General features: G+C 42.0%; 2 protein-coding genes across 25 annotated transcripts in view; one reads left to right on the top strand and one right to left on the bottom strand.

The window, feature by feature from the left end:
• Nucleotides 1-25,999, bottom strand: part of RNaseZ (ribonuclease Z) — a 47,727-nt gene that overhangs the window by 3,430 nt on the left and 18,298 nt on the right. The gene's annotated exons all lie outside the window — the stretch shown is intronic.
• Nucleotides 269-25,999, top strand: part of CAP (Cbl-associated protein) — a 40,140-nt gene continuing 14,409 nt past the window's right edge. For 3 of the 24 annotated variants that reach the window (XM_070209851.1, XM_070209852.1, XM_070209850.1), the window contains exons 1-9: nt 278-381; nt 5,741-8,450; nt 9,500-13,274; nt 16,412-16,675; nt 24,069-24,497; nt 25,013-25,111; nt 25,324-25,463; nt 25,556-25,628; nt 25,899-25,931. In XM_070209851.1, coding sequence (XP_070065952.1) covers nt 5,805-8,450; nt 9,500-13,274; nt 16,412-16,675; nt 24,069-24,497; nt 25,013-25,111; nt 25,324-25,463; nt 25,556-25,628; nt 25,899-25,931 — 7,459 coding nt within the window. In that variant the 5' untranslated portion in view covers nt 278-381; nt 5,741-5,804. Of the gene's footprint in view, nt 386-5,740; nt 8,451-9,499; nt 13,275-14,290; nt 14,971-16,411; nt 16,676-17,430; nt 17,612-17,792; nt 17,856-22,265; nt 22,388-24,068; nt 24,498-25,012; nt 25,112-25,323; nt 25,464-25,555; nt 25,629-25,898; nt 25,932-25,999 lie in introns of those variants that run through there. The other 21 variants (XM_070209842.1, XM_070209839.1, XM_032435896.2 and 18 more) reach the window with 19 other exon arrangements.

Here is a 25,999-nt window from a genome sequence, read left to right as displayed (position 1 = left end):
ACAACAGCAACAATAACAACAACAATAACAACAACAATAGGCAGTTAACAACTTTGGCAAACTTATCGTCGCAGTTTCAGTTGTTTTTGTTTTGCTTTTGTTGTTATTGTTGTTGGGGCCGGCTCGCTGTCTGTAGAGGAAACGTTGCTGCCGGGTTGCCAGGTGACAAAGTGTTGTTCTCAATTGTTGTTGTTGTTCTCAGTTGTTGTTGCTGTTGTTGCTGTTGTCGGTTGTCGCTGACGCGCTGCTTCGAAGCTTGCGAAGCTTCAGTTGCCATTAGAACTTCGACTTTGACGTTGTGCGATCGCGAGCGCGTTCCGACAAATCGAAAGAAAGAAAGGAAGAAAACAAAGCAATTACACTGCGCTACACAATACCGTTGTTGGTATACGAAACTGTTGCTATTTATAGCATAACTAAAAGCGTGTGCACTTGTGTTTGTGTGTGTTTCTTTTCGCCTGTAACTGTAAAAACAAAGTAGTAGCACATTTTGGTCTGACGCAATGCGTCAAACTTTTTGGCTTTAATATGTTTGTTTATTTTGCGTGTAGTAAGGGTCGGGTAGGGGCTGCGGTGGGCTAGTGTAATGGGTTCATGGTCTCAATGTGACCTTGCAGCTAATAAGAAAACTTTTGCGCCTTGCGAAATTGCAATTAGGCGTCAGGTTTAACACTCGCAGCGCTGAGATCATGCTTCGATTTTTAGCCATTTAACAAATTTATTATGCTAAGTTCTAGTTCTGTAGTTCGGCAGATAAGACAAGTCGCTGGCCGAATGATATATATATATATATATATGTGCGGCTTTTTGAGCAGATACAAATCTAGCCGGCCACACTGTGCGCAGTCGTTGACCCGCCCCACGGGCCCAATTGGGCGCACTCGCCGCATATCGTGTTGTATTTGGGATTCGGAGATTTCAATGCAGATTCAGATTCAACATTTCAGTTGGCGCACGTACGCGTTGCACTGAAGAACGCGGCACACAGAAAGCCAAAAGACAGTGCACAGTGGGACTGCGGGACCGTGGGACAGTGTCTTTGATATAAACCGACGAATTTGCAATTAATTGAGCGCTAAGTGCGCCGCTTTGGTTCTTGGTTGCTTTTGTAATTTGCCGCCTCACGTTGACCTCACAGCGAGCGCAGGCAGCGCAGCTGTGACGTCAGCGCTGACGTCGTCGTCGACGTCGACGTAGACGTCGCTGTTGGTGGGTGGCTGCAAAAACGAGCGCGCGAGCCATAAATTAATTAACTAACTATTTTGTTTGTATTACAACTGTGTGTTAGTGTCTCTGTGTGTGTGAGCTATGTAAAAAAACAAATAAAGTGAGCAAGAGTGGCAGAAGGAGAGAGGGAGAGAGACAGAGGAAAAGCATGCAGCATGTTGCCCAAATAAATTACGCATACGTAAACAGAAAAACAACAAGCACAAAAACAACAACAGCAACTGCAGCACCAAAAGTGTAGGCAAATGAAGAGGCAGCAACAAAAGCAACAACAACAACATTAAACAAATGCTTAAAAGCAGCGTTTAAAATCTATGCTAATTAGCAACAAAAGCGGCAACAACAATAACAAAAACCAAAGCTAAAGCAAAAGAGAATATCAAATCAATAGGCTGTGTTGACTTTAGGCAAGCCCCTGTAAAATTTAAAGAAAAATCGAGATATTGTGAGAAATTTAAACAAATTTTTCTCATGTTTAAATAAATAAATGAGAAATAAACGAGTGTTTGCAATAAATCTATCTAAATCTCAGAAATTAATCTATTCTAATAAGCAACGAAAACAGCAACAAAAACTGGAATATTAATAATCAATCTTTAGAGATTATTTCATCGATTTTAATAACTAGAAAAATTCACATTTTTATTCAAGACTATATTATTAGCACAAAAGCATATGAAAACCTAAATATATATTTACTTTAATAGAAAAACAGAAATTTTTTTTAAACAAAACTTAATTATTATTTTCGTGTTTACTGAAGATATCATATATAATACATAAATTATTATTTTTATATACAGATACAGTCTATATTAAAAATGTATACAAAATCTTTTACACATGTTGAAAAGTTGTTCACTTATTATTTTATTTGAGAGTTCATTATCGTAGCAAGCAATAACTGCATTATAATAAATATGTTCCATTAATTCGCAATTAAAAAAATTATTAAAAAATGTTCTTTGATAATGTCACAAGCATATATCCATACAAAATAATTGTTTGTTTAATAACATTCAATACACTTTAACAGTTCTTCAATTTGGATTACATTTTGCATAAGGTACAGCGATTCTTAACATATCGAACGAATTGGGGTAGGAACCCAATTTTAACACAGGAAACCCAATTTCGATTCGGCGAAACAATCAAAAACTCGTTTTTATCAGCATTGAAAGATAACTCAAAAATAATATAGAAAACGAAATGCATATCTATTGCAATAAGTGGTAATTGTTGTTGTTGTTATCGATGTTGCGTAAGATAGAAAAAAAAATACTCTAACTTAGTGCTCAGGTGGTTTTAAAGACAGTTAACGATGCTTTTCGATAGAGTATAATATGATAATACTTTAGGCAATTTAGAGACCACAAAAATAAAAGCAACAGAAACGAAACCAAATTAAATAAACTGAATAAGTGCCCAGAGATAGAAGCAGAAAAAGAATTAGAATAATGTAAGAAAGAGACAGAGCAAGAGGGAGAGAGGTATATAGCCTGGTGTTAAGGCGTTTCTGAGACTTTTTATGTCTGTCTAGCACAGAGGAAATTGCCGTTTTAATAGGTTTTTAATTAGGCAGCAAATGTTAAGTGTGCTTCACTGTGCTTTTCTTCTCTTCAGCCTTTAAATGTTGTTTTTAGCTGTGAATTACCTAAGCCCTCTAGAGTCGTGTCATATGCACACACAACTGTTGCATAATCTCGGTGCACCCTGGTCGCCCCCAGCCCCCAGCCCCAATGCAGTTCATTTGCATCACGTGCACATTTCACACTTGTCTGGCACCTGACAGGAACGGGAAAGGCCTCACAGATCTATTTGCGCCCCACGATCAGCATGACGAATTGAATGAAGAAGCAGCTGAGGTAGCCAAAGCCAGAGAAAGTCAAGAAATTGAAATCCATTAAGTACTTTTAAAAATAAATCAACGACTACTAACCGCATGGCCCAGTAGAAGATATATATACAGATATGTATCCATATATACTATAATACATATACATACACATGAGCCGGCACACTTGTCAGTCAGAAAAAGTGCTTCAATTTCAACTCGTAAAAATTATTCAAGTGTAGACACCCCAAAAAATCGGAGGAACAGCGAACTGAGATCGGGGACCGGAGACCGGAGACCGCAGACCATAGAATACAAAATTGTAGCAAAGCTAAAAACAAAATCAGAGAAAACAAATCGAAAAAGAAATTACGCACGAAAAATATCTTGAAAATGCCATAGATACAGAACACACACATACACACTTTACTGCAGTCGCGTGTGTGTGTGTGTGTGTGCTGTGTGTTATTTAAATGCGTTGTAAGCGATTTGTTTGGGCATATTGCCTGAGGTGGGCTATGGGCAGGCGCGGCCCGAAGCGGGTGAGGAGGGGGGTTGAAAGTAGACAAATTGATTCAAGAAATAAACATTCTTTGTGTTTTAATTAAACAACATTTTGAATGACTTTAAATAGACGTAATTGAATGAAATTAAAACAAAAATACAAAAGATAATAAATATTATTCGAGGTTTATAAAGGCGGAAAAAATGCAAAATTATCGTGAAAAAAAGCTACATATTTTCATGTTTAACAGTTTAGAGCTGAAATTTAAAGTTGAATTGACTTTTTTAATTTTTGCTGCCAATAATTTTTCGACAAGTTTTAAATATTATTCAAAAATAAAAGATATATCAACTTTTAATTACTGTCTTTATAAATCATAAGAACAGTCCCCACATTTTGATTTTCGTATATTTAAATTATTTATTGCATTTATTATTAAAATGTGATCAGCGGATAATTAAATTTGTATCCACAAATTAATACAATTAATTTAAAAAATATGTTGTTTATCTAAACTGCGAGCATGAATATATATTATTAAATAATATATATGTATATTGTGTATATTTCTTTTCAATTATTGAATGGCTATTTGTAGCACATGCAAAGTAAAAACTAAAAAAAAAAAAACATTCAATATTTGCCTTCCTTTAGCGTAGCAATTTATTTGTTTATTTCAAAGTTCAAACATCTCAAAGTTGGGTTCTTTATTTTTCTGGCATTCATTGCATAAATAAAAACATTAAAATTGCTTGCAGAAATTTCAACGTAGCCAAGAATATAATTAAGGATGACATTATTTGCAGCCGAAAAACAGAAGCATTTTCTAAACAACTCAGTTCCGATTTTGTTTATAACCACGAGTAATATATACATATATCTATCTATCTAGCTAATAATATATATAATATATAATATATATATATAATACGTATATATAAATTTTGTCTGTTTTTAAATTGATGCAACATTTTTGTTTGACTTTAGCGTGTGCCTCAAATCCTGAGAACTTGACTTGGACTTGATTTTGCTTGCTTTGTTGTTTGTTTATGTTTGACTAGCTCCAGAGAGACAACAGCGACAACAACTTTGAATACACTGCACAGCACGTTTGCTTATTTGCTCTGCACTTAACACACACACGACTCCTCCAATTGCCACGCCCCCATCCCAGAAGAACTCCCACTACTTGAGGCAAATGTATTGCGCTCTTTACAATTCTACAGACAGCGCCTTATGTATTTTTAAAATGATCATCAGACGAGCCTCATTATGAATGCCCCATATTGTTGTTGTTGTTGTATTTGTTGTTTTTGTTGCTCTTGTTGTGGGCATTTTTTTAGTTTTCTTCTATTTTTTTTTTTGTTCATTACGTGCCTATGTGCAACTGATTTGTGTGGCCCGCCTGGCAGCTGGGAGCAGCCCATGGCCCATTCCTTGGTCGCCAGTCGCCGCCAGCAGAAGAAACGGGAACGCGAGCGCGCAAAACAAGTCGAAAGAAAATCTTGTCAGAAAAATCTGTGAGGCAAAACGAAATTGTCGGGAACACACAAATCGGACGCGATGAGAGCGAAAGTTGAAAACTAAAACGTAAAAACGTCAAATCAAAAATATTCTTTTTTTGCGTGTTTTATATCTATAGATATATAAATATATATATATATACGCATGATATATATATATCTGTATATCAAAATTTGTGCAGCGCCGGACGCGTGTCAAACTTGTGCCGGGCGGCTGAGCGTCGCAGTCGCCGTTGACGTCGCAGCTGGCGTCGCAGCTGGTGTCGACGCTGCTTGAAATGCCGGCTCGTCGTTTTGGTTGATCGGCTGACGGCGCCGTATGGTTCAGTTTTTCAGTTTTAGTTGTGTTTCTGCCAGCGACGAGTGACACAGAGAAAGAGAGAAATCCCTAAACGACGACGACGTCGACGACGACAAAAGACGACAATAAACGAGCAATAACAAAAAAACAAAAGCAAAAAGCACACGAATTAAAGCAATTTTTAGATTTAGCTGATTGAAAGCGGCAAACGCGGCGTATGCGTAATAGCCAGACACAAACTGCAGCAGGCAGGCACAACAAATCAAGCACACACACACACACACAAACACACACATACACATTTAAATATATATATATATATATATATATATATATATATATATATACAGAGAGACTAAGTGTGGGTTCCGTTTCGAGTGCAACAGTTTCCCAGGCTTAGACGCGACGTAGACGATGCCAAATAATCGTAATCGTAATCGCAATCGTAATCGTAATAAGCGCAATAAAAATCAAAACGCAAATCAAAATAAACAGCAAGCGGCGGCGGCGGAGGGAACAGCGACAGAGGAGCGAGAGCAGCAGGAGGAGGCAGGAGCGGCAGCAGCAACAACTTCATCATCATTAACAGCAGCTAATGATCATCAGCATGATAATAATGCAAATTCTGGCAGCATTTCAAATGGGTCAACCACAGCCACCGACAGCCTCACAGCTGCTGATGAATCAACCACGCGCATAGCCAGCATAGAGGACAGCCAGAAAGAGCCAGAAGAACAGTCTGTGGTGCAGCTAGAGGATAAGTCCAAAGAACAGTATATTGCAGCAAAAGACCATCCGTCTGAAGATCAGGCAGAAAAGAAGCTGGTCGATCAGTTAGAAGTTCAGCCTAGAGTTCATACAAAAGAGAAGCTCGTTCAACATTTGGAAGATCAGCACAAACATCAATCTGAGGATCAGCTGGAAGATTTGTCTAAAGGTCAGGCAGAAGAGAAGGTGGTCGATCAGTTAGAAGATCAGACAAAGGAGCAGCTTGTCAAGCAGTTAGAAGATCAGCCTGCAGCTCATTCTGAAGTATCTGATGATCAGAAAAGAGGTAAACTGGTCGATCAGTTAGTAGATCAGTTAGAGGAAAAGCCTGTCCAGCAGTTGGAAGATCAACCCGAATGTCAATCTACAGATCAGCTGGCATATCTATCTGAAGATCAAAAGAAAGAGAAGCCCATCAATAAGCCTGATCTGCAGACAAAAGATAAGCTTGTCCAACAATTAAGAGGTCTGCCAGGATGTCAATCAGAAGAGCTGCTAGAAGATCTGTCTACAAAAGAGAAGCTGGTCGATCACACTGAAGAGCAGTCGATTGCACAAGCAAAAAGTCAGCCTAAAGATCAGTCTGAGAATCAGCCACAAGAGTTGCCAAGACAACAGTCGGAAGAGCCCCGAATTGAACATCTGATCGAGCAAGATCTAGTTGAAGATTCAAAAATAGAGAAGATTATTGATCAGTTAGCCGAACAAGTAGCAGATCAGCCAAGGGAACATCTGATTGAGATACATCCGAAAGCTCAGACAAAAGATCCAAAAGAAGAACTTAGAGTAAAGAAGGCCTCTGAGCAGTCTGAAGATCAGTTCAAGAAACAGCCAGTGGTTCACATAGTGCCTGTGATAGTCGAAAAGGGAGATAAACACGAAATGGGTGCCAAAAACTCCAAGCAGCAACGGGATCAATCACAGCAAGAGACAGAATTGTCACAGGAGCAGCAGCAACAGCAGGCAGCAAGGCCACCAGGCAGCCCACGTCAGGCCAAGGTCATTGTGCATCGCATAGTGCGCGAGAGCAATGACGAAATAGATGCACATCAGCAACAGTTGCAGCAGCAACAGCAGGAGCAGCAGCAGACGCAACAACAGCAGCAGGAAACACAAACAGAGCAACAGTTGCCAGCAGCTGTGCAAGAATTACTGGCGAATTGTCAGCTGCAACAGCCGCTGGCTCAGCAGCAACAGATCAAAACACAGCAGCAACAGGTTGAGACACATCAGCAACAGCGTGCACCACAGCAACATGCCGCACAGCAGCCGCTACAACGCAGCACAAAGGTCATCATACATCAGATACGCATCGAAACGGATGAGGAGGAACGCGCTCGCAAAGGTAAGCCTACAATTGAGGAGATCAGCAGCACCACAGCAACAACAACCGCACACAGCACCAACAGCAACAGCAGCAGCGGCAACAGCGGCACCTTGTCACCGCCGCCGCGTTACTTGGTCGAATCGCCCTCACCAAAGGCCGTGCAACAGTTTAGTAAATTCGCGCGCGATGTGCAAATTCAAGAGCTGGAGCTGAGCAGCGATTGTAGCTCCGGTGAGTTCAATGGGCCGCTGCAGTCGCCAGTTGTATTTGAAGCGGATTCGGAGACGGCGAACACGCCGACGGCTATGATTGCGCCTGTTGCTGTGCTGGCGTCTTCGGCGGATTTGCCGTCCAGCAGCCGCGCCGAGCAGCAGGAGCAGCTGCGCCAGAAACGCGCCCAGAAACGCAATGCACTCGAATCGCACTTTCTGCCGCAGCTGCTTAGTCCGCGCTATCTGGACAGCATTCTGGAGGAGAATAGCGAGGCAGCAGCAGCGGGCGGCGATCCCAGCCTAAGTCGCAGCGCCTCCGCATCCTCCTCTGGCAATGATCCGGCGAAGACGCGCTCACCACTGCCAGCGAAGGCAAACGAAGCGTTTCCGCGCAGCCAACTCGACTTCAGTCGCCGGCACAAGCGTCGCGAAGAGCCGCTGGCTCTCATGCTGGAAACAAAGCTGCTCGAGCAGCCCAGCGATTTGGAGAGCTGCACGCGTCTACAGAGCACGTTGTCGCCACAATCCGAGGACGCGGAATTGGTTTACCTCAGCTCGTCCGGCTCCAGCAGCGTCTCGGATCTAATGGAACTCGAGCTCGAAGAGGCAGCTGCCCTGGCCAAACGAGCCCTCAGCGATCTGGACACGGATGCCAGCCGGCTGATCAATCGACCCGACGACGACCTGAGTAGCACAACAACCACAGAGCCGATTAGCTCGTCCAATGAAACGGAAACCGAGGGCGAGTGCGAGGTTCGTAGCACGGTACTAACCAACTAACCATAGGAGTTGCGGGAGGTTTAGTGTGGAGAGAAAAGGGAAAAGGAGGGAAAAGGGAATATGGGTGGCAATCAGACGAGTAGTTAATATAAGATGATTAGTTTTTTATGCCTTGGCGGTATATTTAATTAGAAAGGAGTACAAATTATGTTAATTAAGTTTATGAAAAAACTTGCATTTAATAAGTCTTCACATTGTTTTCTTCGTGATAAGAAAGACTTAAGCTACAATCAAAGATTTAATAAAATATATATATTTTATTTCGATTAAATGTCGAATCCATTTTCGTATATGTTATTAGCATATATGATAGAGCATATTTGTTTAAAAGCCTGTACATTGCTTAATAGCAGCATTTAAGCAATGCGGCAACATCATGTCAAATATTCTTGTTAACAAAGGGAAAATGCATTGATTTCTCGCTTTTTTAACTTCGAAGGCGATAAAACAATTTATTCGAATACATAGAGAAAAAGCTAGTCTGAAGGTTTAGCTTTGTTTGCTTACATATATTTCCTACAATATGTTTCTTGCAGTTAGTTTTCAGTGGAAGTTAAAAAGTGATAAGAGAGTGATATCAAAGCGATAACCGATAGTAGTTTTGCGAATCGCATTCTTCCGCGATATCGATTTTAATGCAAGGCTCTATAAAATATATAAAATATTGGAAATTTTTGTGCGCTGTGGCAAAGTGTAAATTTCCAATGCTAATAAAACAGTATTTAAGTTGAACGAATAAATTTGCAGTGTTTTTTGGATTTTTTCGGCACATATTTCATATTAAATTGTTCATTAAAAAAGTTCTTGTCGATTAGAGATCATTTAATGTTGTTTGTATCTTTGTGATTAGCAAGAGTTGAAGGTCCAAGATCTCTGGCTAGTATTCGGGGTCGGTTGAGTGCGCAATAAACTTAAAGTAGGCCATGTTTATGCTAGAATCATATACTTATACAATTGTGTAACAATACTAAAACAACAACAACACGAATACCAAGAACCAAAAGAAACAACAACAATTGCAGGTTGAAACGGAAGTGGACACGGAAACGGAGGCAACAACTGCCGCCGACCAATCGAGCCGCGAGAGCACACCTGTTAACGCTCATCCCCCGACGGAGCCGACATCGCCGGGCAGCAGTTCGCTATCATCGCTGCTTAGTGCCGCGACGCTGACGCCGACAGCGACGCCCACGCCGGCATTAAATGAGCTGCCAAGAGAAGCGAATCAACATTCGACATTGTTGGCCAACGAATTTAGCCCGAACAAATTGGCCAACAGTTCAACTGCAACCACTTCGCTGGCGGCAACGCGCGAGGAATTCGTTCGCAACATGGAAAAAGTGCGCGAATTGATCGAAATGACGCGACGCGAAAACGGGAATGTAAACGGAAACGGTAACGGTAACGTTAACGAGAACGCGCCAGCTGCTCCGGAGCAGCAGCAGCAGCAGCCAAACGAATTGCGCTGTAGGTTATCACCCACGCCCCCGCCTGTGCCACCGCCCCCCAGCAGCATGCACTATCCCGCTACCAGCACCACCCAGCATCCAATCCTTAACCCCTTGTTGCTCAATCGACAAGAGTCGAACGATTCGCACTGCTCGGACAGCACACAGCACAGCCAATGCACTGCCATACATCTGGCCTCGCCAACCCCGCAACAGCAACCCCCCACACCTCCCTTGCGCCAGCAGCAGCAACAGCAGCAACCAGCTATTTCCCCTATTTCAGCAGCGGAAACGGAAGCGGAGCGCATTAAGAAATTGCGTTTGCTATGCACCGAGACATTGGCCTCCATGCCCTATGGCGAGCAGATGCTTGAGGAGCTCGCCAGCGTTGCCCAAAACATAACTGAACAGCAGCAGCAGCAGCAGCAGCAACAGCAGCAGCAGCAACAAGTGGACAACATGCCTTATCCTATGCCCCAATTGCCGCACATTGGCGAGCTGCAGCTGTCGCTGGACCAGGCCGCAGGCGAGAAGGATGCTTGGCTGGGCTTGCCTACGCAGAAGGATCCCCAGCTGCTGGTGTGCCTGTCGCCGGCGCAGCGTGCGCTGACACAGCAGCAACAGTTGCAGCCAGCGGCCGATCAGCTGCTGGACGCACACGAGAAGTTCGTACAGCGACGCGGCTATCACGAGCTGAGCGCCGAACAGGTGCGTGCCATGGATAGCGCACAAATGACTGCCGAACAGGAGCAGATACTCAAAACAGCGGCCAAGATGCGCGAATTGCGCAAGAGTCTAACGCCCACAGCGACAACGCCGCCGCCGCCGCCGGTGCCTGTGAAGAGCGCCGAAACGGCGGCCAAGGCAAAGAGCCAAGCAACACAGCAGCAAAAGCAAATGGCAGATGACGTAAGCCAAAAGGCAAGCACAGCAGCAACAGCAACAGCAACAATGCCAGCGACATCATCATTTGAAAATAAACCAACAGCAGCAACAGCAGCAGCTGATCCGCAGTTGCCATACGCATTTGACCAGCGCACAGTCGAGCAGCAACAGCAGAGCAAACACAGCAGCAACAGCAACAGCAGCTACATGAGCCACAGCAGCAACATTAGGAGCAGCAGCAACAACAGTAGCAGCAAATTTCCAGCCAGCATGGAGAGCGAATTGGCGCGCATGTTCCCCAGCATGGCCCAGCAGGGCGACATTTTTGACGAGCAGCGCAAGCGTTTCTCCAACATTGAGCAGAGCGGGCAGCAGAAGCCGCAGCAGAGCAAACGCTACTCCAACATCGAGACCAGTTCCTTTGAGTCCAAAAAGCGTGTAGAGAACGGCCAGGTGATCTACGACTACAGCAATAGCAGTCGCGAGCAGCAGCAGCAGCAGGAGCCTGCTGGTGACACGCCCACGGCAAATGGGAAATTTCCGGTACGTGAGGTGCAGCAGCAGCAGGTGCCCCAGGTGCATCAGATACCTGTACGGCAGGCGGCGGCGGATGAGGTGGACTGTGCACCGCCAGTGCCACCGCCGCCGGCAGCGGCAAATATGATGTCAGCAACGAAATTAAATGGCATGTCAAACACTTTCAATGATGACGCACAGCAGCAACAGTTGCTCCCAGAGAGCAGGCAGCACAGAGAACAAACAACAACAACAACAACAACAACTGGCACCAAGGTGAACAGTAGCAGCAGCAGCGGCACTTATGAGGAATTTCGGCAACGTGCCAAAGCAGCGCTCGACGCAATTGCTCAGCCCAACGGCAACGGGCAACCTTCGACGGGCAATCACTTGGATAATGAAAAGCTCTTCAAGGACTTTGACGCCTTGTCCCAACAGCTGAATGCCGAGCTGCAAACGGGCCGCGAGCAGCGACAGCAGCGCGACAAATCCGCCTCGCTCTACGATCTCAGTCGCCTCACCAACAGCAACAACAACAACAGCTGCCAACTGGAGCAGCTGAAGCGTGAGCGGCATGCCCACATGCAGGAGCTGGAGCGTGAAATTGAACGCTCGGCCAGATCACGCCAGGAGCGACTGTCCTCGGTGCCACGTGCCGTCGAGATACCCATTCAACTGGCGCCCGATTACGAGCGCACTCGTCGCGCCGAATCGCTGTGCAATCTGAACGAGCAGACGCGCCCGCACAGCTCCGCGGAACACTACCGAGTGCCCACCGAGGCAGTACAGCAGGATGATTGGGCACACTATGCCAGCGATTTGGGCTACTCGGAGAATATCGCGCGTCCATTTGCCCGCGAGGTGGAGATTTGCTATCAACGCCAGAACCAGAGCCAGGGCCAGCGACAGCCGCACTCTATACGCGCGCCACGCCTCTCGGCCAGCACAAACGATCTGTCCAGCAGCAGCTGCTACGATAGCTTCAATGCGTACGGAGGCGGGCGCCGGCATGCGCCCATGCTGCAGCAGGCGCCGCAGCAGCAGCGGCCACACTATGCCAGCTGCTACTCGATGATCGAGCGGGATCCGAATCCCACTTACATTAGCACCACCTCGAGGCGTGGCGTGTCGCCGGCGCCGGTGTCCACGCCCGTCACCCCGCAGCCGGGACAGCCGCCGGCGTACGACAGGCAGCGGGAGAGACGCGCCTCGTTGCCGCGCGAGCTGCACGAGCAGCAGCTGAAGTATATACTGAGCAAGGAGGAGCAGCTGAAGCTAGAGTTCGAACGACTGCAGCAAGAGCGCCGCCGGCTGATGGAGGAGATGCAGCGGGCGCCCACGGTATTGCAGGCGCCGCCGCCGCGTCGCGAGAGCTACCGGCCGGCGCCCAAGCTGCCCACACTCAGCGAGGATGAGGTGTTCCGCCAGCAAATGGCCGAGGAGTGGATGAACAAAGTGGCCGAGCGAGAGGAGCGGCGCCAGCACAAGATCATCAAGATATCCAAGATCGAGGACGAACAGCAGCACGCCACCGAGCACCAGGCGAACATTAGCGATGAGTTTCTCAATCGCGTCAAGGAGCGCCGTCACAAGCTTTCAATGCCCGCGGACAGCGACTGGGAGAGCGGCGCCGAGTCGCAGCCAGCGCCCGCCAAAACGGCGGCGACGGCCGGCAGCGAATCGGATGCGGAGGCGCCGACGCCCGTGCGCATTCTGGAGGGTCAGGCCGAGGCAAATCTGCGCGAGCTCCCGCGTCATCTGCGCGAATTCGCCAAGTTCAGCAGCTGCGAGCAGCTGAAAGGTGACGCCCAGTCATCCGGTCAAGTGGAGCGGCACGAGCAGCAGGAGCGCAGCGAGACCGCAACGGACAATTCGCTAAGCAGTGCCAGCAAGAAGTCGACCATTGTGAAGACGTACAAGGTGTCCCGGTTGCCGCCTTCTGTGCAGGGTGAGTTTGCCACGGACAAGCCGAGAGCGACGCTGCCGGCTGCCAATCGTTATCGTTATCGATCGAATACCGCGCGACTCGTTAGTCATAATCTGCAACTAGGCAACGCTTCTGTAACTAGCTCCTGCCGCTCCCCAACGCCTGACACTGGTTGTGGTTCCGCTTTCAAAGGTTCCTGTTCTTCCTACAGCTCCCACTCCAACTCCAATAACTCCGCTTCACCACCCAAATCACCCACCAGCCCAACGCCCATTCCCCGTAGCCTAGTCGATAGCAACAATAATACATCCAATTCATCCTCCACCTCGATAGCTGGCAGCATCTTGGGCACCGCTCTGCTACTTGGCCTGTCCGTTCTTACGGCCTGGAACAAGTTCAGCTAAATGCCCACTCTTTTGCACTCTCAGAAAATGTGTATTCTAGATTTTGACTTTATTAATGAGATGAAATTTAAGCCAGATTCTGATTTCCCATTTCGCAATGAAATCTTTGCAAAACCAACTATTTTTTAAACGTTTTTTGAACAACTAGTTCCAATAAGTGTTACAATAAATATTGCATTTTATCAAAAAATTTAGTTAATTTCAAGAAAATTAAGCTAGAAATATTCCAAAAAAAAAAAAAAAAACATAAAAATTATATTTTAAAAATATGTGAAAAAAATGGTTCAACAATATATATCTCTTTTAAATTTAGTTGAAAACGAAAACTTAAACATGCGCTTAGCATATTTTGTTTGTACTTCAATTAAATCTAGGATACACATTTTTTTCTGAGTGTACTTATATATTTTTTAACTCATTGGTGAAAGGTCATTTAGTACATACACTCTCTCATCTCAAAAACATGTTGTAAAAATGTGTGTGTTTATTGTTGTTGTAGCAACTCGTTCGCTCTCTGTCTCTCCTTCTCACTCTCTTTTTCATTCTCACTCACACTCTTAATCTGTGTGTCTCTCTCTGTGTGTGTCGCTCTTTTGTATATCAAAATTTCTCTCTATCGCCGCCCTCACACAGACAATGATAAAACAGCAACCAACAACAAGAACAACAATGAAAACTACGAAAACTCCAACAACTTCAATAGCAACAACAACAACAACAACAGTACAACAGAAACAACGTCAACCACGAGTAGCCATATAGAAAACGAATCCAGATCCAAATCGAGCTCTGGCCGAGCAGCGCCAGCATCACCTTCGCCATCGTCTTCGCCATTTTTGGTGAATTTCCATAGAAATTTCGATGAGCTGTTCGCTAGCTCGCCCTTCCGCTCGAAAATCTTCGAGGAGTTCGATAAATATTGGCGCAATTTTGAGCATACAACCACGTCCGACAGTTTCTGAATATATATAGGATGCAAAAAATACTCTATGTGCACGCCCAGAAACCTTTGTTAATGGAACCGCCTGAAACGCTTTAAACAATTTATATATCCCCCCTCAGCTACCCCGAAAAGCCTTCCAGCAGCATGCAGCCTACTTTTAACCAATTGAAAATTGAAATTATGTTTTTGTCCTAGGCAAATATTTAAAAAATAAACGAAACAAAAAAAAAAATGAATAATAATAATACAAATAAAATTGAAAACTATATTTGTGAAAATTGGTTAAATGTTCTTTTGGAAATTAATACAAATAAAGCCAATATAGTGTTGTTGAATGTTTAATAAACGATAAATTGATTAACAAACTCAATTGTTATTTAGTCTTTATTATTTTGTACGCATGCCCCACATATATATCTATCTACATATATCCGTTGACCGATTTGATTTGATCTAGTCGTAAGCTGTGTCACAGAGAGATTTGTTTTATGCTAGCGCTTGTAAATGATGCATTGCTTGATCGACTGACTAATCCTGTGAATGTCCTAGATATACATTGATCGAAAGTAACTAATTATAATTAATCATGCATTGCTCATTTAACTAATCAGATACATTTTTTATACTATATATAACTTATACAATTTAGTGGCATTCATTTCGAATTATGTGTGCCTATTTGTACTTTAAGGCTCATACTTTTATCTAAAAGCCTTAAAAGCGCATGAAAGCTGCGTGCTTTTAATTTATATTTTTTGTAAGCGTAAAGCTCTAGTAAGTTAGAAAAAATTATTCATTCATGCTACACTTAAAGCTGCTTTTGAAAGCACATTATCAGCAGCAGTTTAAAGCTTTGTTAAGTAGCTTCTATTATCTTTTTAATAAATAGTAGCATTTTCTTCAAAAGAAAGCGTTTAAAAGAACTAACATGAAAAATTATATCTCATAAAAGCTTTAAGCTACACTCAGTAGCTACCCCTATAACAATTTTAGAATTTCAATTTAATTCAATTCAGCCAATAAAAGCTTAATTACAGCTGTTACCACTTAGTTTTAATTTTAATTTCTTCCCAGTTCTGCTCTCGCTTTTATTAATGATATATCATTCAATTTCTTCATGCCTTACCCTTCCTAAAGAGTATTCCTATGGCCAAGTGTCACATTCAGCTAGAACAATAATTTTCAATGACATAAATTTATGAGAAAGAATTCCACAAAATATTTGGCAAATGAAAATTTGGTAGAATATTTAAAATTGATGCCACTAATTTTTTATAAGTTTGTTTTCCCACAATACGAACGTGCATAAATCATATTATATAGTATTTATGAAGTGTCTATATAAGCGAGGGTCATTAGCAAAAGTCTTTTACATGCTCATAACGATAAATATTAAGTTGTTTTTTGCTGATTTAATTTTTTGCAACTCTGCGCTCAAGTGTCCCGCCAATTTAAATTACAAGACCCTCGAGCTATAAGTGCCCCAATACCCCGCGGCTCACGCTGCGCTCGTTCCGATTGCGTCGGCTTATCTGGGGCGCTGCAAGCAATTGCATTGCCAAAGGGGGCACAGCGGGGGGACCGAATCGCGATTAAGCGGAAATTTTAATTAATTCCATTCAATTGGCATAAAAAGGGGAAAGAGGCAAGGGGAAGCAACAAAACGAACAAGCGATTCGTTTGTTTTGTTTTGTTTATTGCTGTTGTTGCAGAGAGACAATTGAGCACAGGGTTCCTTAGACTAAGTGCAGCATGTGGCATGCGTCTAGCCAAGAGAGAGAAAACTAAACGAATGCCAACAATTTTGATAGCCCAAGCAATTAAAAGCGAACGTCCGCACCAGCAGCAGCAGCAACAACAACGGCAGCTACAGACAGCGACGCCAACGTCAACGCCGACGCCGACGCCAGCGATGGCAGCGAAGCTGCGTCTACGCCCACAGAAGCAGACGCGGTTTCTGCTATCGCCGCAGCAGCTGCAGCGACAGCGCCAGCGACGCAGCTGGTCCGAGAGCGATCTGCTAAAGGAGATTGACAATGAGCTGCAGCTGGCCAAGGGCTTTCTCTATGCCAACGGTCGGTCAAAGTGCCCCTTCCCCCCCTTTGTTTTTGTATATACCTCCGTTCCACCACCCAACAACCTATGTGTTTATGTCTGCCCTCTAAATGTCTGTGGGCCGCTTTTTTGGGCCACTTGAAAAGGAGCACAGCTGGCAGCTAATTGGCCAGAATTGTAGTTCATTTGAATGTAGCTGTGCTCGTTTTCATAATTCGTTCAATATACTTATATTCACATTCACACACTCACAAACACTCACAATTATGCCATTTTTATTTTTATAATTATTTTGCACCTGCCGCCGTAAAGTATGCAATCATTTTTTGCTAGATTTGAAAAACAAAATATTGTGTATACGACATGTGCAACGCGCGAGCGATTTTGGTCATTGCGTGAAAATGTATCTTTATCTAGGCGTCGTTCAACAAATTTATGGCCCACTACATGAGACGATCTTTCACTCTCCCCCACCCTCCCTCTCTCACCCACTCTTCCTGCTGCTCTTTCTGCTCTTTGCGCTCTGGGGTTAAGCAGTTTTTTGGCCGCCTTTTCCACTTGCCTGTCTCTGTTTACGCAAGCATCAACATTTTTGTTTATGCTGCGTTGGCCCAAAAGGAAAATGGAAAATCAAATTTGTTGAGGGAACATTCAACGAATTTGTTGTTCTTCTTATTTTCGCTGTGCGCTCACACAAATTGAGTTTCGTTTGTCGAAAGAAAATCCAAGCGACTTGTACAAGATTTTCGCCTGGCGTAGTCGTCGTCGTGTTTAAGTCGTGTGCGCAACGCGAAGGCGCGTGAAAAATAAAGCAAAAAGAAAATCAACATATATTTATACACATATATATATCCGCATAGAATATATATTGCGTCTGAAGCAGCGGCAGCATTTCTATATTTCCACTTGCACACATCACAAAAATTGAGTTCGAGCAAAAACAAAAATGGGGCAGGGTTAGTCGAGCGTTTTTCCAAGCAATTTGCTCAGCGCGCTTTTCATTTTCGATTGTTTGTTGTGCAGTGCCCAGCCCTGAATGAAAAGTGTGTCAAAGTGTTTTACGTTCAAGTGAAGTGCAGCTTATTGCAAGTGCTTAACCCGTATCAAATTTTTTATTCATATGCAACCTTTTTGCAGAGCACACACAAAACACAACAATGTTTGCGCCCAAATTTAAAGCACGCGCACCATCGGGCTCAGGTAATATCTAAATATTGTATCTGATGGATGCAGCACTCTGTGTGGCCAGTCGGAAAAGTGTGACACTTGCACTTGCAAACATGACGTTTTTAATGGGTTTTTCTGACGATCTTTCGAATGTGTGTGCGTGTGGCAAATGACTGATAAATCTATACATTAAATAGTGCACTGAAAATAGAACTCTATTTACAACATTTTAGTAGAAACTATTAAAAATTAATATGATGTAGAAGAGTGGAACGTTAAACATGATGTCTTGGACAAAATAACATTAACATCGCACTCTCTCTACTTATTAAATAATGGGAATTTTTCCCTTTCAATTCACGAAGTTTGACAAAATGAATTTGCTCGAAGGGTCTTTTCGTATAACCTGAATGAAATTCAGTTGAATTTTAATTAAAGTTAAACAGAGGCCAAGTTAATTTGCACTGAAAAGCAACAATAGCTGTAGAACATTTCATGAGAGAATGTAGAATGTAGTTTTATTTATTACATTTCCGTAATTTTACAATTGTACAAAATTACAATTCCTCTTAATATTTTCCAGGCAACTAAGATATTTTGTTTAAAAAATATGTTGTTTTATAGAAAAGTTCTATTCAATTCGAAGAAATTTCGCTTAAAGTCGAAATATTCATTCAGAAAAATAAGTTCATTTTTATTGTTGAAATTCCTATTTAAATGCTAGCACATTTCCTTTCAATTATTTATGACTACATTCTCTTAGCTTTGGGGAAATTACTTTTGCTTTGTAATATTTTAAGTGTTCATGTATATAAATAATATTTTTGAGGATTGTCTACCTTCATTATTTTTCTGACTTATACTTTATTGCAAAAACCTCCCTATTTACAATTTCGTACTTTCAGTAAAATTGTTATTTACTCAACTCTTATTCCAATTGATTTTAACAATCAATTAAAACATTTCGCCTAGAAACCTACATTTGTTTAATTATCTTTTCAGTTTTATTCAGCTTCGAGTCAATTATTATTTTGTTATTTATTTAAGACCAGTTTCTAATCAACTTTCTCGTCGTTGAGCGTATTGTTATTTGTTTAAATTTATTGGCACTTATTTATAGATTATTTGCCTTTCAGTCAGTTCTCGACTTTTCACTTTTCTGATGATGATGATCTTGTCTTTAGCTTGTATATATCGTGCTTTTCTTTTGTGAACAAATTGAACTTGATTTTTGCCTTCGCACATGTTTATTTCAAATATTTCACATTAGTTCGTGTTAATTGTGTTGCCCGAAAAAAAAAAAAACACAAAAAAACAAGTAGAAAATTCCAAACTGGAGCTGGAGGTGCGCATGGTTTTTCTTATCTGCTTGTTCTTTGTGCTAAATATATAAAATGACGTACAATCCAAAAATTTGTTGGCTGAGCAATATTTATTACAAATATATATATATGTATATATATATATGTATATATATTTGTGTGCAGCTAGACGCCCACAGTTGCCCGCCAGCCTTTTACAGTATCCATTAAAAATGGAAAATAAACACAAGGAAAATCCAGATGGCAAACTTAATGAAATATTCCCGTACACAATGAAACTTGCCAACTGCCAAATCAATGTCTCAAACATTTTGATGATAGCTTTGACGATCCTACGTAGTATAAGCTAATGGTATGGGATCTATGAATGTGATTTTCTCTAAAAACACCTTATGGCAATTTTTCTGTGTGCGTGTGTGGGCGTAACTAATCTATCAAAATGCGTATACGCCCCGTTTGGCCATTTGATTGGCGTCACGACGCGGACATCGTTTATGTCGATCCCCAAGCATTAGCCCAGAGTTTACTTATGCAAATATTATGCTTCTTTCACATCTTTCACAGCTCTATTGGGCCGTAAAGGCGCCTTTATTTATTTAAAGAATTAATTTGTGCGCTGTTATTTTTAAATCTACGCCCGCGTTGTTTTTTATATTTTGGCAGCAAAAGAAAATTAGAAAAAGTTTAAATATTTATTTTTTTTGTGGCGACTTTTAGTGACTAAACATAATTTATAGTTAATATAAATTTAGTTGAACTTGGGCGTCAGCGAAACTGTTGATTATTGATATATTTGCGAGCAGGAAAGCATGATTTAAATAGAATTGAGTTTATTAAGCTTCGTATATACGGTGTAAAATATATACTAAAGATGACGTTGCGTTGGGGTTTTGGTTGTTCATCATACGTGTTGAAAATATTGGCAAAGATTTATTGCACATTTTCGTGGGAAACTTTTTAGAGCATACAGAAAATAGTATTCAATATAGCGCCAAAAGGATTTTCGGATTCGAGATGTGGTATTATACTTAGCAATTTTCTAAACATTTCATTGACATTTACCTTGAGTTCACGTCAAAATACAAACTCGAATGACCTTTACAACCTGCTCAAAAACCCAACCCTAGATCGAAGTGAACATCAAACTCGTGCCGCATTCTAAAGGGCGCCCATAACTGATCTGTTTGTTGCACAGCACTCCATAAATACTCTACTCACTTAATAATGGCATACCAAATAAATCAATGCGAGAATGGTTCTTAATTTGCTCGCAACAACAAAAGCAACGCGGCGCACCTAACGCAGGCTGGGTCACAACGCTACGACGACTGCCAGGTCGCGGCTGGGCACGCCCTCCATCGATAGCTGGCCCAAGCCCAAGCCCAAAGCCAATCGCTATTCCAATCCCCAAGCCCAAAATAATAAATGGGCGCACGCACAGGTTGCTATCAGTCCAGCGGGCAGCCTCAGTTTCAAATGCAAGGCCATTAGACTAAGGCACTAAAAATATAGTTGTAGTTGCATACCCTGTAAGCGAACAGCACGGAAAATGGGGTAATTGGAAGTAACGGGATGAAGTTTAAGTTCAGTATTCCAGATATGCGACAGAATGTATGCATATGACTGATGAGGTCTGTCCTTTTATGAGAAGTGATTTGTAATGTGTATTATTTTTTCATATTTGCATTTAATGCACATTTATGAAATTTCGTAAATAATATATATCTTAATATATCTTATCAAGTATTCTGAATGTTTCATAAATATCGTATGGCTGTAAGACGAGTAACGTTAGATACTATATAATCAAAGGCTGCTCATTTTGAAAAATATGGGCATGAAAGATGTGAAATTCGGTATACTAAATGTGCTTAGATAGGTTGCTTCATAGTCGAGTCAGTATAGATAGTAGGCAATATACACAAGAAAATTGTATTGCTAATATCAAGACTTCATTATCATATTAGTTTTCCACATTCTAGCGTTGACAACAGGGTAACTGCTATTCTATCAACTGCTTAAGGCATTACCCTACTTATTGTTTTTGCGCTGTTAAACATTTCTTAATTATCCAATCTAGTTAAAATTAAAAGTACGCTCATTTCAAGTACAATTGTCGGTTGTCGTTGTTGTTGTTTTTGTCGTACTCTGTTTCTCAGATGCCCATACGATATTCCCATTTTAATTTTTGCAAATCAATAAATTTCACATAAATGCGAGGAGCTCCGAGTCGATTTCCAAAGTAAATGCGCTTCTTCACGAACGAGCGCGGGCGCTCCCCTTCGAACACACCCAACAGAAGTAGCAGCAGCAACAGCAGCAGAAACTAAGCCCCTACCCTACTTCCCCTGCAGTCTATAGACTGGGCTAGTTTTATGAGCATTGTTTTTATTGGCTAAAAAATTTCCGTTTGATTTATTCTAAAACGGGTGGAAAGAGAACCGAACACAGCGGCACCGGAAGTGCCGAGCCAGGCCAGAACTGCCCAACGCACATTTGTCTTTTGTTTTAACTCTCTTTTCAAAAGCGACCAAAAGAGTTTTTGCGTTTGCATTACACAAAAAGCCGAACACAAAACCCAAAACCCAAACCCCAAATGAAATCATTTTGATTGACTCTTTAGCTGGCTTTAGCTCTTTTATAAGTGGGGAGTAGTCTGCAAGTGTGTGTGTTCGGTATTCAGAGTATATATGGTATATTTAGTCGCTTACACATCCGTTCCATTTCGCATTGCACGCATAATTGGCGTTCCACTAAATAAAAAAAAGTCTGCTTTTGTCTCGGAACGGTCTCGTCCAAATCAAATATATCCGATCCGAGTGTGCGCTTCAACGAGCACGGAGCTCTCCCATATTTGATTGCCGCGTAATTGATCTTCTATTTAAAATCGCTGGGAAATCGTTGGCTCTGGCGCGGCATGAGGGGGGTTGCTCTGCAGTTTGCCTGACTGTGACTGGGTGTGTTGTTCTCTTTCTGTTTTTTTTTTTTTATTTTATTTAGTCATTTAGCAGTCGCTTGTGATTTGCGCCTTTTGTTTTTTGTGCTGTGCTGTTTTCCAGCGCTTTCCCAAAAAGAAAATCAGTAATCGGCGAGTTGGTCTGCTCGACGCCGGCGGGTCACGCAAAATTCAGTCGCTTTGAGCCGCGCGCGGAGTCAGCAACTCGAGAACTTGCAACGGTTAACGCATTTGATCCTATTCTCAGACGTCGAAATACTATCAACGACTTTCTCATCCTGCCTAGGGTAAATTTCAAGTGTGTGTGTGAGTGCAGCAAAATGCGAGTGTTAAGTGAATGACTCACTGGGTGAGTGAGTGAGTGGAAGGACTGTGATTTTGATTTTGATTGGCCATGGCAAGACTTTGATTCGGTTGTATAATTCGATTAGGTGCTGATTGAATTAAGACGTCAGCGCATCCACCCACAAATCAAAGAGCAGCAACAACAACAACGACAACAACAACAAACCCCAGAGCCAAAACGTATTCTACAGACGCAATATACGTGCCAATGTCTAGCGGCATTCGCGCCTAGGGCAGGCAATATCTATGCAGATACAAGTGTATCCAATGCTATAGTTGTATCTGTGTATCTGTATCTATGTGTGTGTGTGCTATTACAGGTGGCATATAAATCTGTTGAGTGAACGATTTTGACTGCACAAGCAACGAGGGCTGCTTCAGCGAGGGCTGATTAAGCAGATCAAATACATTTTATTCAAAAAATCGATTAACTAAATTATTATGTCTTAATTTGATTTTTAATTTATATTTGCAATTAGTTTTGAAATTCTTTCGGAATGAGTCGGAGGAAATGTTGTGTTAAACATATCAAGCAACTTTTGCATATATCTCTATACACAACATCTTGATATTAGACGAATTTGTTTCTTTTAATTGTTTTTTCTTTCATATAAAACTGATAGGAATATGAGATTAAGAGATCTTTAAGTCAACTTCAGCATTTAGCATAGAATTGAATGAGAGGATAGTCAAAATAAAAATCATAATTTAATATTATAATTATAATTACTTTAAAAATGAAGAATTCAATTTTTGAAATCTTTTGAAGTTTTCGATATTTAAATTTAAATTAAAAGGCATTTTAAAAAATTTGAATTAAATATAATTATTATATTTAATAAAAAGGCAATTTCTGAATATATATTTAAATATTTTTCGGCAATTCTGGATAATTTTAAAATTATAAAATTATCCTGGACAACGTTTTCTTACTCAAGCCAAAGAATCTGCCTACAAATGAATGTATAGTATTTTCTTTGAACTCCGCTCAATACTTTCACTGCCAGTGTCTACTGTACTTAACAATTGAAACACCTCGTGATTTTTTTTGCTTTTTGTGTCGTTTGATTCAAATATAATTTTATAACAGTCTGCGTTGTATCTGTATCTTTGTATCTGTGAAAGTCTTTGTAAATTCTAAACATGCGCCAAATGCTATGACTCATCCACGTGTGTGTCTGTGTGTGTCTCTTTGAGTGTGTGTATTTGTGTGCGATAGTTTCTTTTTTGGTTTTTGTGGCCAAGTTTTGAATGGCTGCCAAATGCGGCTTCCTTGGTCGTATTAATTATTGCTGTTCAACGTCGCGATGTTTGTTTGTCAATTTGTCTTCGCTCGGTTTGTTGACTGCAACATTTATTTTGGTTAGAAGACAAGAATAAAAAACTCAGAACTAAAAACCTGAGCAGCAGCAGCCGTAAAATGTTGCGGCAGACGAGCATGAATTTGTTGACAAGTGTAAATGTCAGCACCAGCAGCAGGAAAATAGATAGTAGAAAGAAAAAAAACTCAACTCGATTTGAACTTGCGCCCCTGAAAATGTCATGTGTTGCCCACTGAACCACTGCCCCATCCACAGCACAAGTGTCATTAGAGTACAAAGACTCATTAACCATCATCAACAGGCGTCTGGACACCCAAGAGTCAAACGCCGTACGGCTCCAGCAACGAGCTAGACATCAGCTCCTCGGCGGCGCCCACGCCTCCGCCGCCGCCCACACAGCCCGTGTGGACGCCGCAGCCGTCGCCCGCGCTGAGCGGACGCAAGGAGTTTCGCCCCGTGCGCTTCGAGTCGCCCACATTGCCACGACGCTACACGGCCCAGCAGCAGCAGCAGCAGCAGCAACAACAGCAGCCGACGACGACGATTCCGCCCTGGTCATATACAAACGGCAACTGCCCAGTGCCTGCACCACGGAGCAGCACGGCGACCACCACCAGCCTGAGCACGCCCACAACGCTGAACTCGAACAATTCGGACTACGCGGAAACCGATTATTCCAATCAATTTGGCCCAGTGGCTGCCAGTGCCAGTGTCTCCGACAAGATCAAAAGTACATACATATATGCGTGGCACTTAGCGAGAACTCAGAAGTCTAGGGTATCTCAATTGCATATAGTATTCATAAAGGTTGCATTTGACTCGAATGACAAATGATTCGTCTTGAGCAAATTACAAATCTTAAAACTCATGACAAGATCTAGTTTTGAATTACTTGAGTTAATAACTTATCTGAGCTGATTTTAAGTCAAATATATTTTGTTAATTATTTAATTAACTATATCACAAACCTACATACCAAAATCTAGGTAGCTCAAATACTTGCTGAGTTCTGAAGCAGATTAGGACGAAGCATATATATATATACCGATTTATATGTGCATGTAAATCTGCTAGTATTAATATACTTAGAAGTTCAAGAAGAAGATTAAGTTATTGCTCAATTTTATGTTGTAGAAAAACACTCGATTTTGCTGCTCAAATGTGATTTGTGTGACTCTCTAGTTTATTTATTTGGCTCATAACATTTTTATTCATTTCCTTGCATTGACCCTCCATCATCTAAAGCATTTGAACGCTCGGCTTCCACATCGGAGCTATATAGGCCGTTCGCACGCCGTCAACTGTCCGACACTAGCCGTCCCGTCTATAGGCCTAATGAAGTCAGTAAGTATTAATTGTAGGCCAAATAATGACCAAATCGAGCGCGTTCTCACGTCGTTAATACACAATCAAACAAAATGGGAGGCCTTCGAAGTGCCTTGCGTGTTGCAATTTAAATGTTTAACACCCTTTCAAGCTAATTTCCCCCACCAAACACCCCCTTACACTGACCCACACAAAACTAAAATGAAACAAAAACTATCTACGGTTTACAGTCTACAAAGTCAAGCACGAGTATATGAGCGAACCGGAAACGGAAAGCGATCGTCCGCGCAAAATGGCACAGTTAGGTCGACGGCAATACGAAGGCATCGGTCCGGTGACCAACGATGGAATGCCCATCATACTGAGATCGGTAAAGACCAGACACCAAATTGGTTTTGTTTTTAGTTAGCTCCGTCGACTCTGTAATATCTTCTGTTATTTCTATTGTCCCATGCGCTGCAGGAGGTCCAGGAACCGCACCAGCATGAATGGTATAAGCGACTCTATCAGACCATACATAAGCAGAAGAATGGCGGTAAATGTTTTGCCACTCAGATATCAAGGGCTTGAAGCATTCTAAATGATGATTAAATTAAAAAATAGTTCATATTTGATGCCAGCTTCCATTTACTTAATCTGTCTCTTTTATAATGCTTCAGTTCTGCGCCTGCTGAACTAGTTTTTTAATCCTAACTCTCTGAACTCTTTGAATGTCTTCTATTGTCTACCATATCACCAAAATTACCCCATCCATACGCTTACTCTCAATAAATATAAAACTGTTTTGTCGAATCGCATACAACAGACGATTTTGTGATACGCTACAAGTGTCCCAGAGGTGATTTTTTGATATATTTAATTCTTAATGTAGTCTAAATTCAAAATTCAGTCTAAGCTTGCCCCCGC

The sequence above is a fragment of the Drosophila virilis genome, chromosome 5 (genome assembly GCF_030788295.1).
Source record: "Drosophila virilis strain 15010-1051.87 chromosome 5, Dvir_AGI_RSII-ME, whole genome shotgun sequence".
Classification (NCBI taxonomy): Eukaryota; Metazoa; Arthropoda; class Insecta; order Diptera; family Drosophilidae; genus Drosophila; species Drosophila virilis.
Note: the sequence above shows the minus strand (reverse complement) of the source record. Positions and strands in the feature narration are given on the sequence as shown.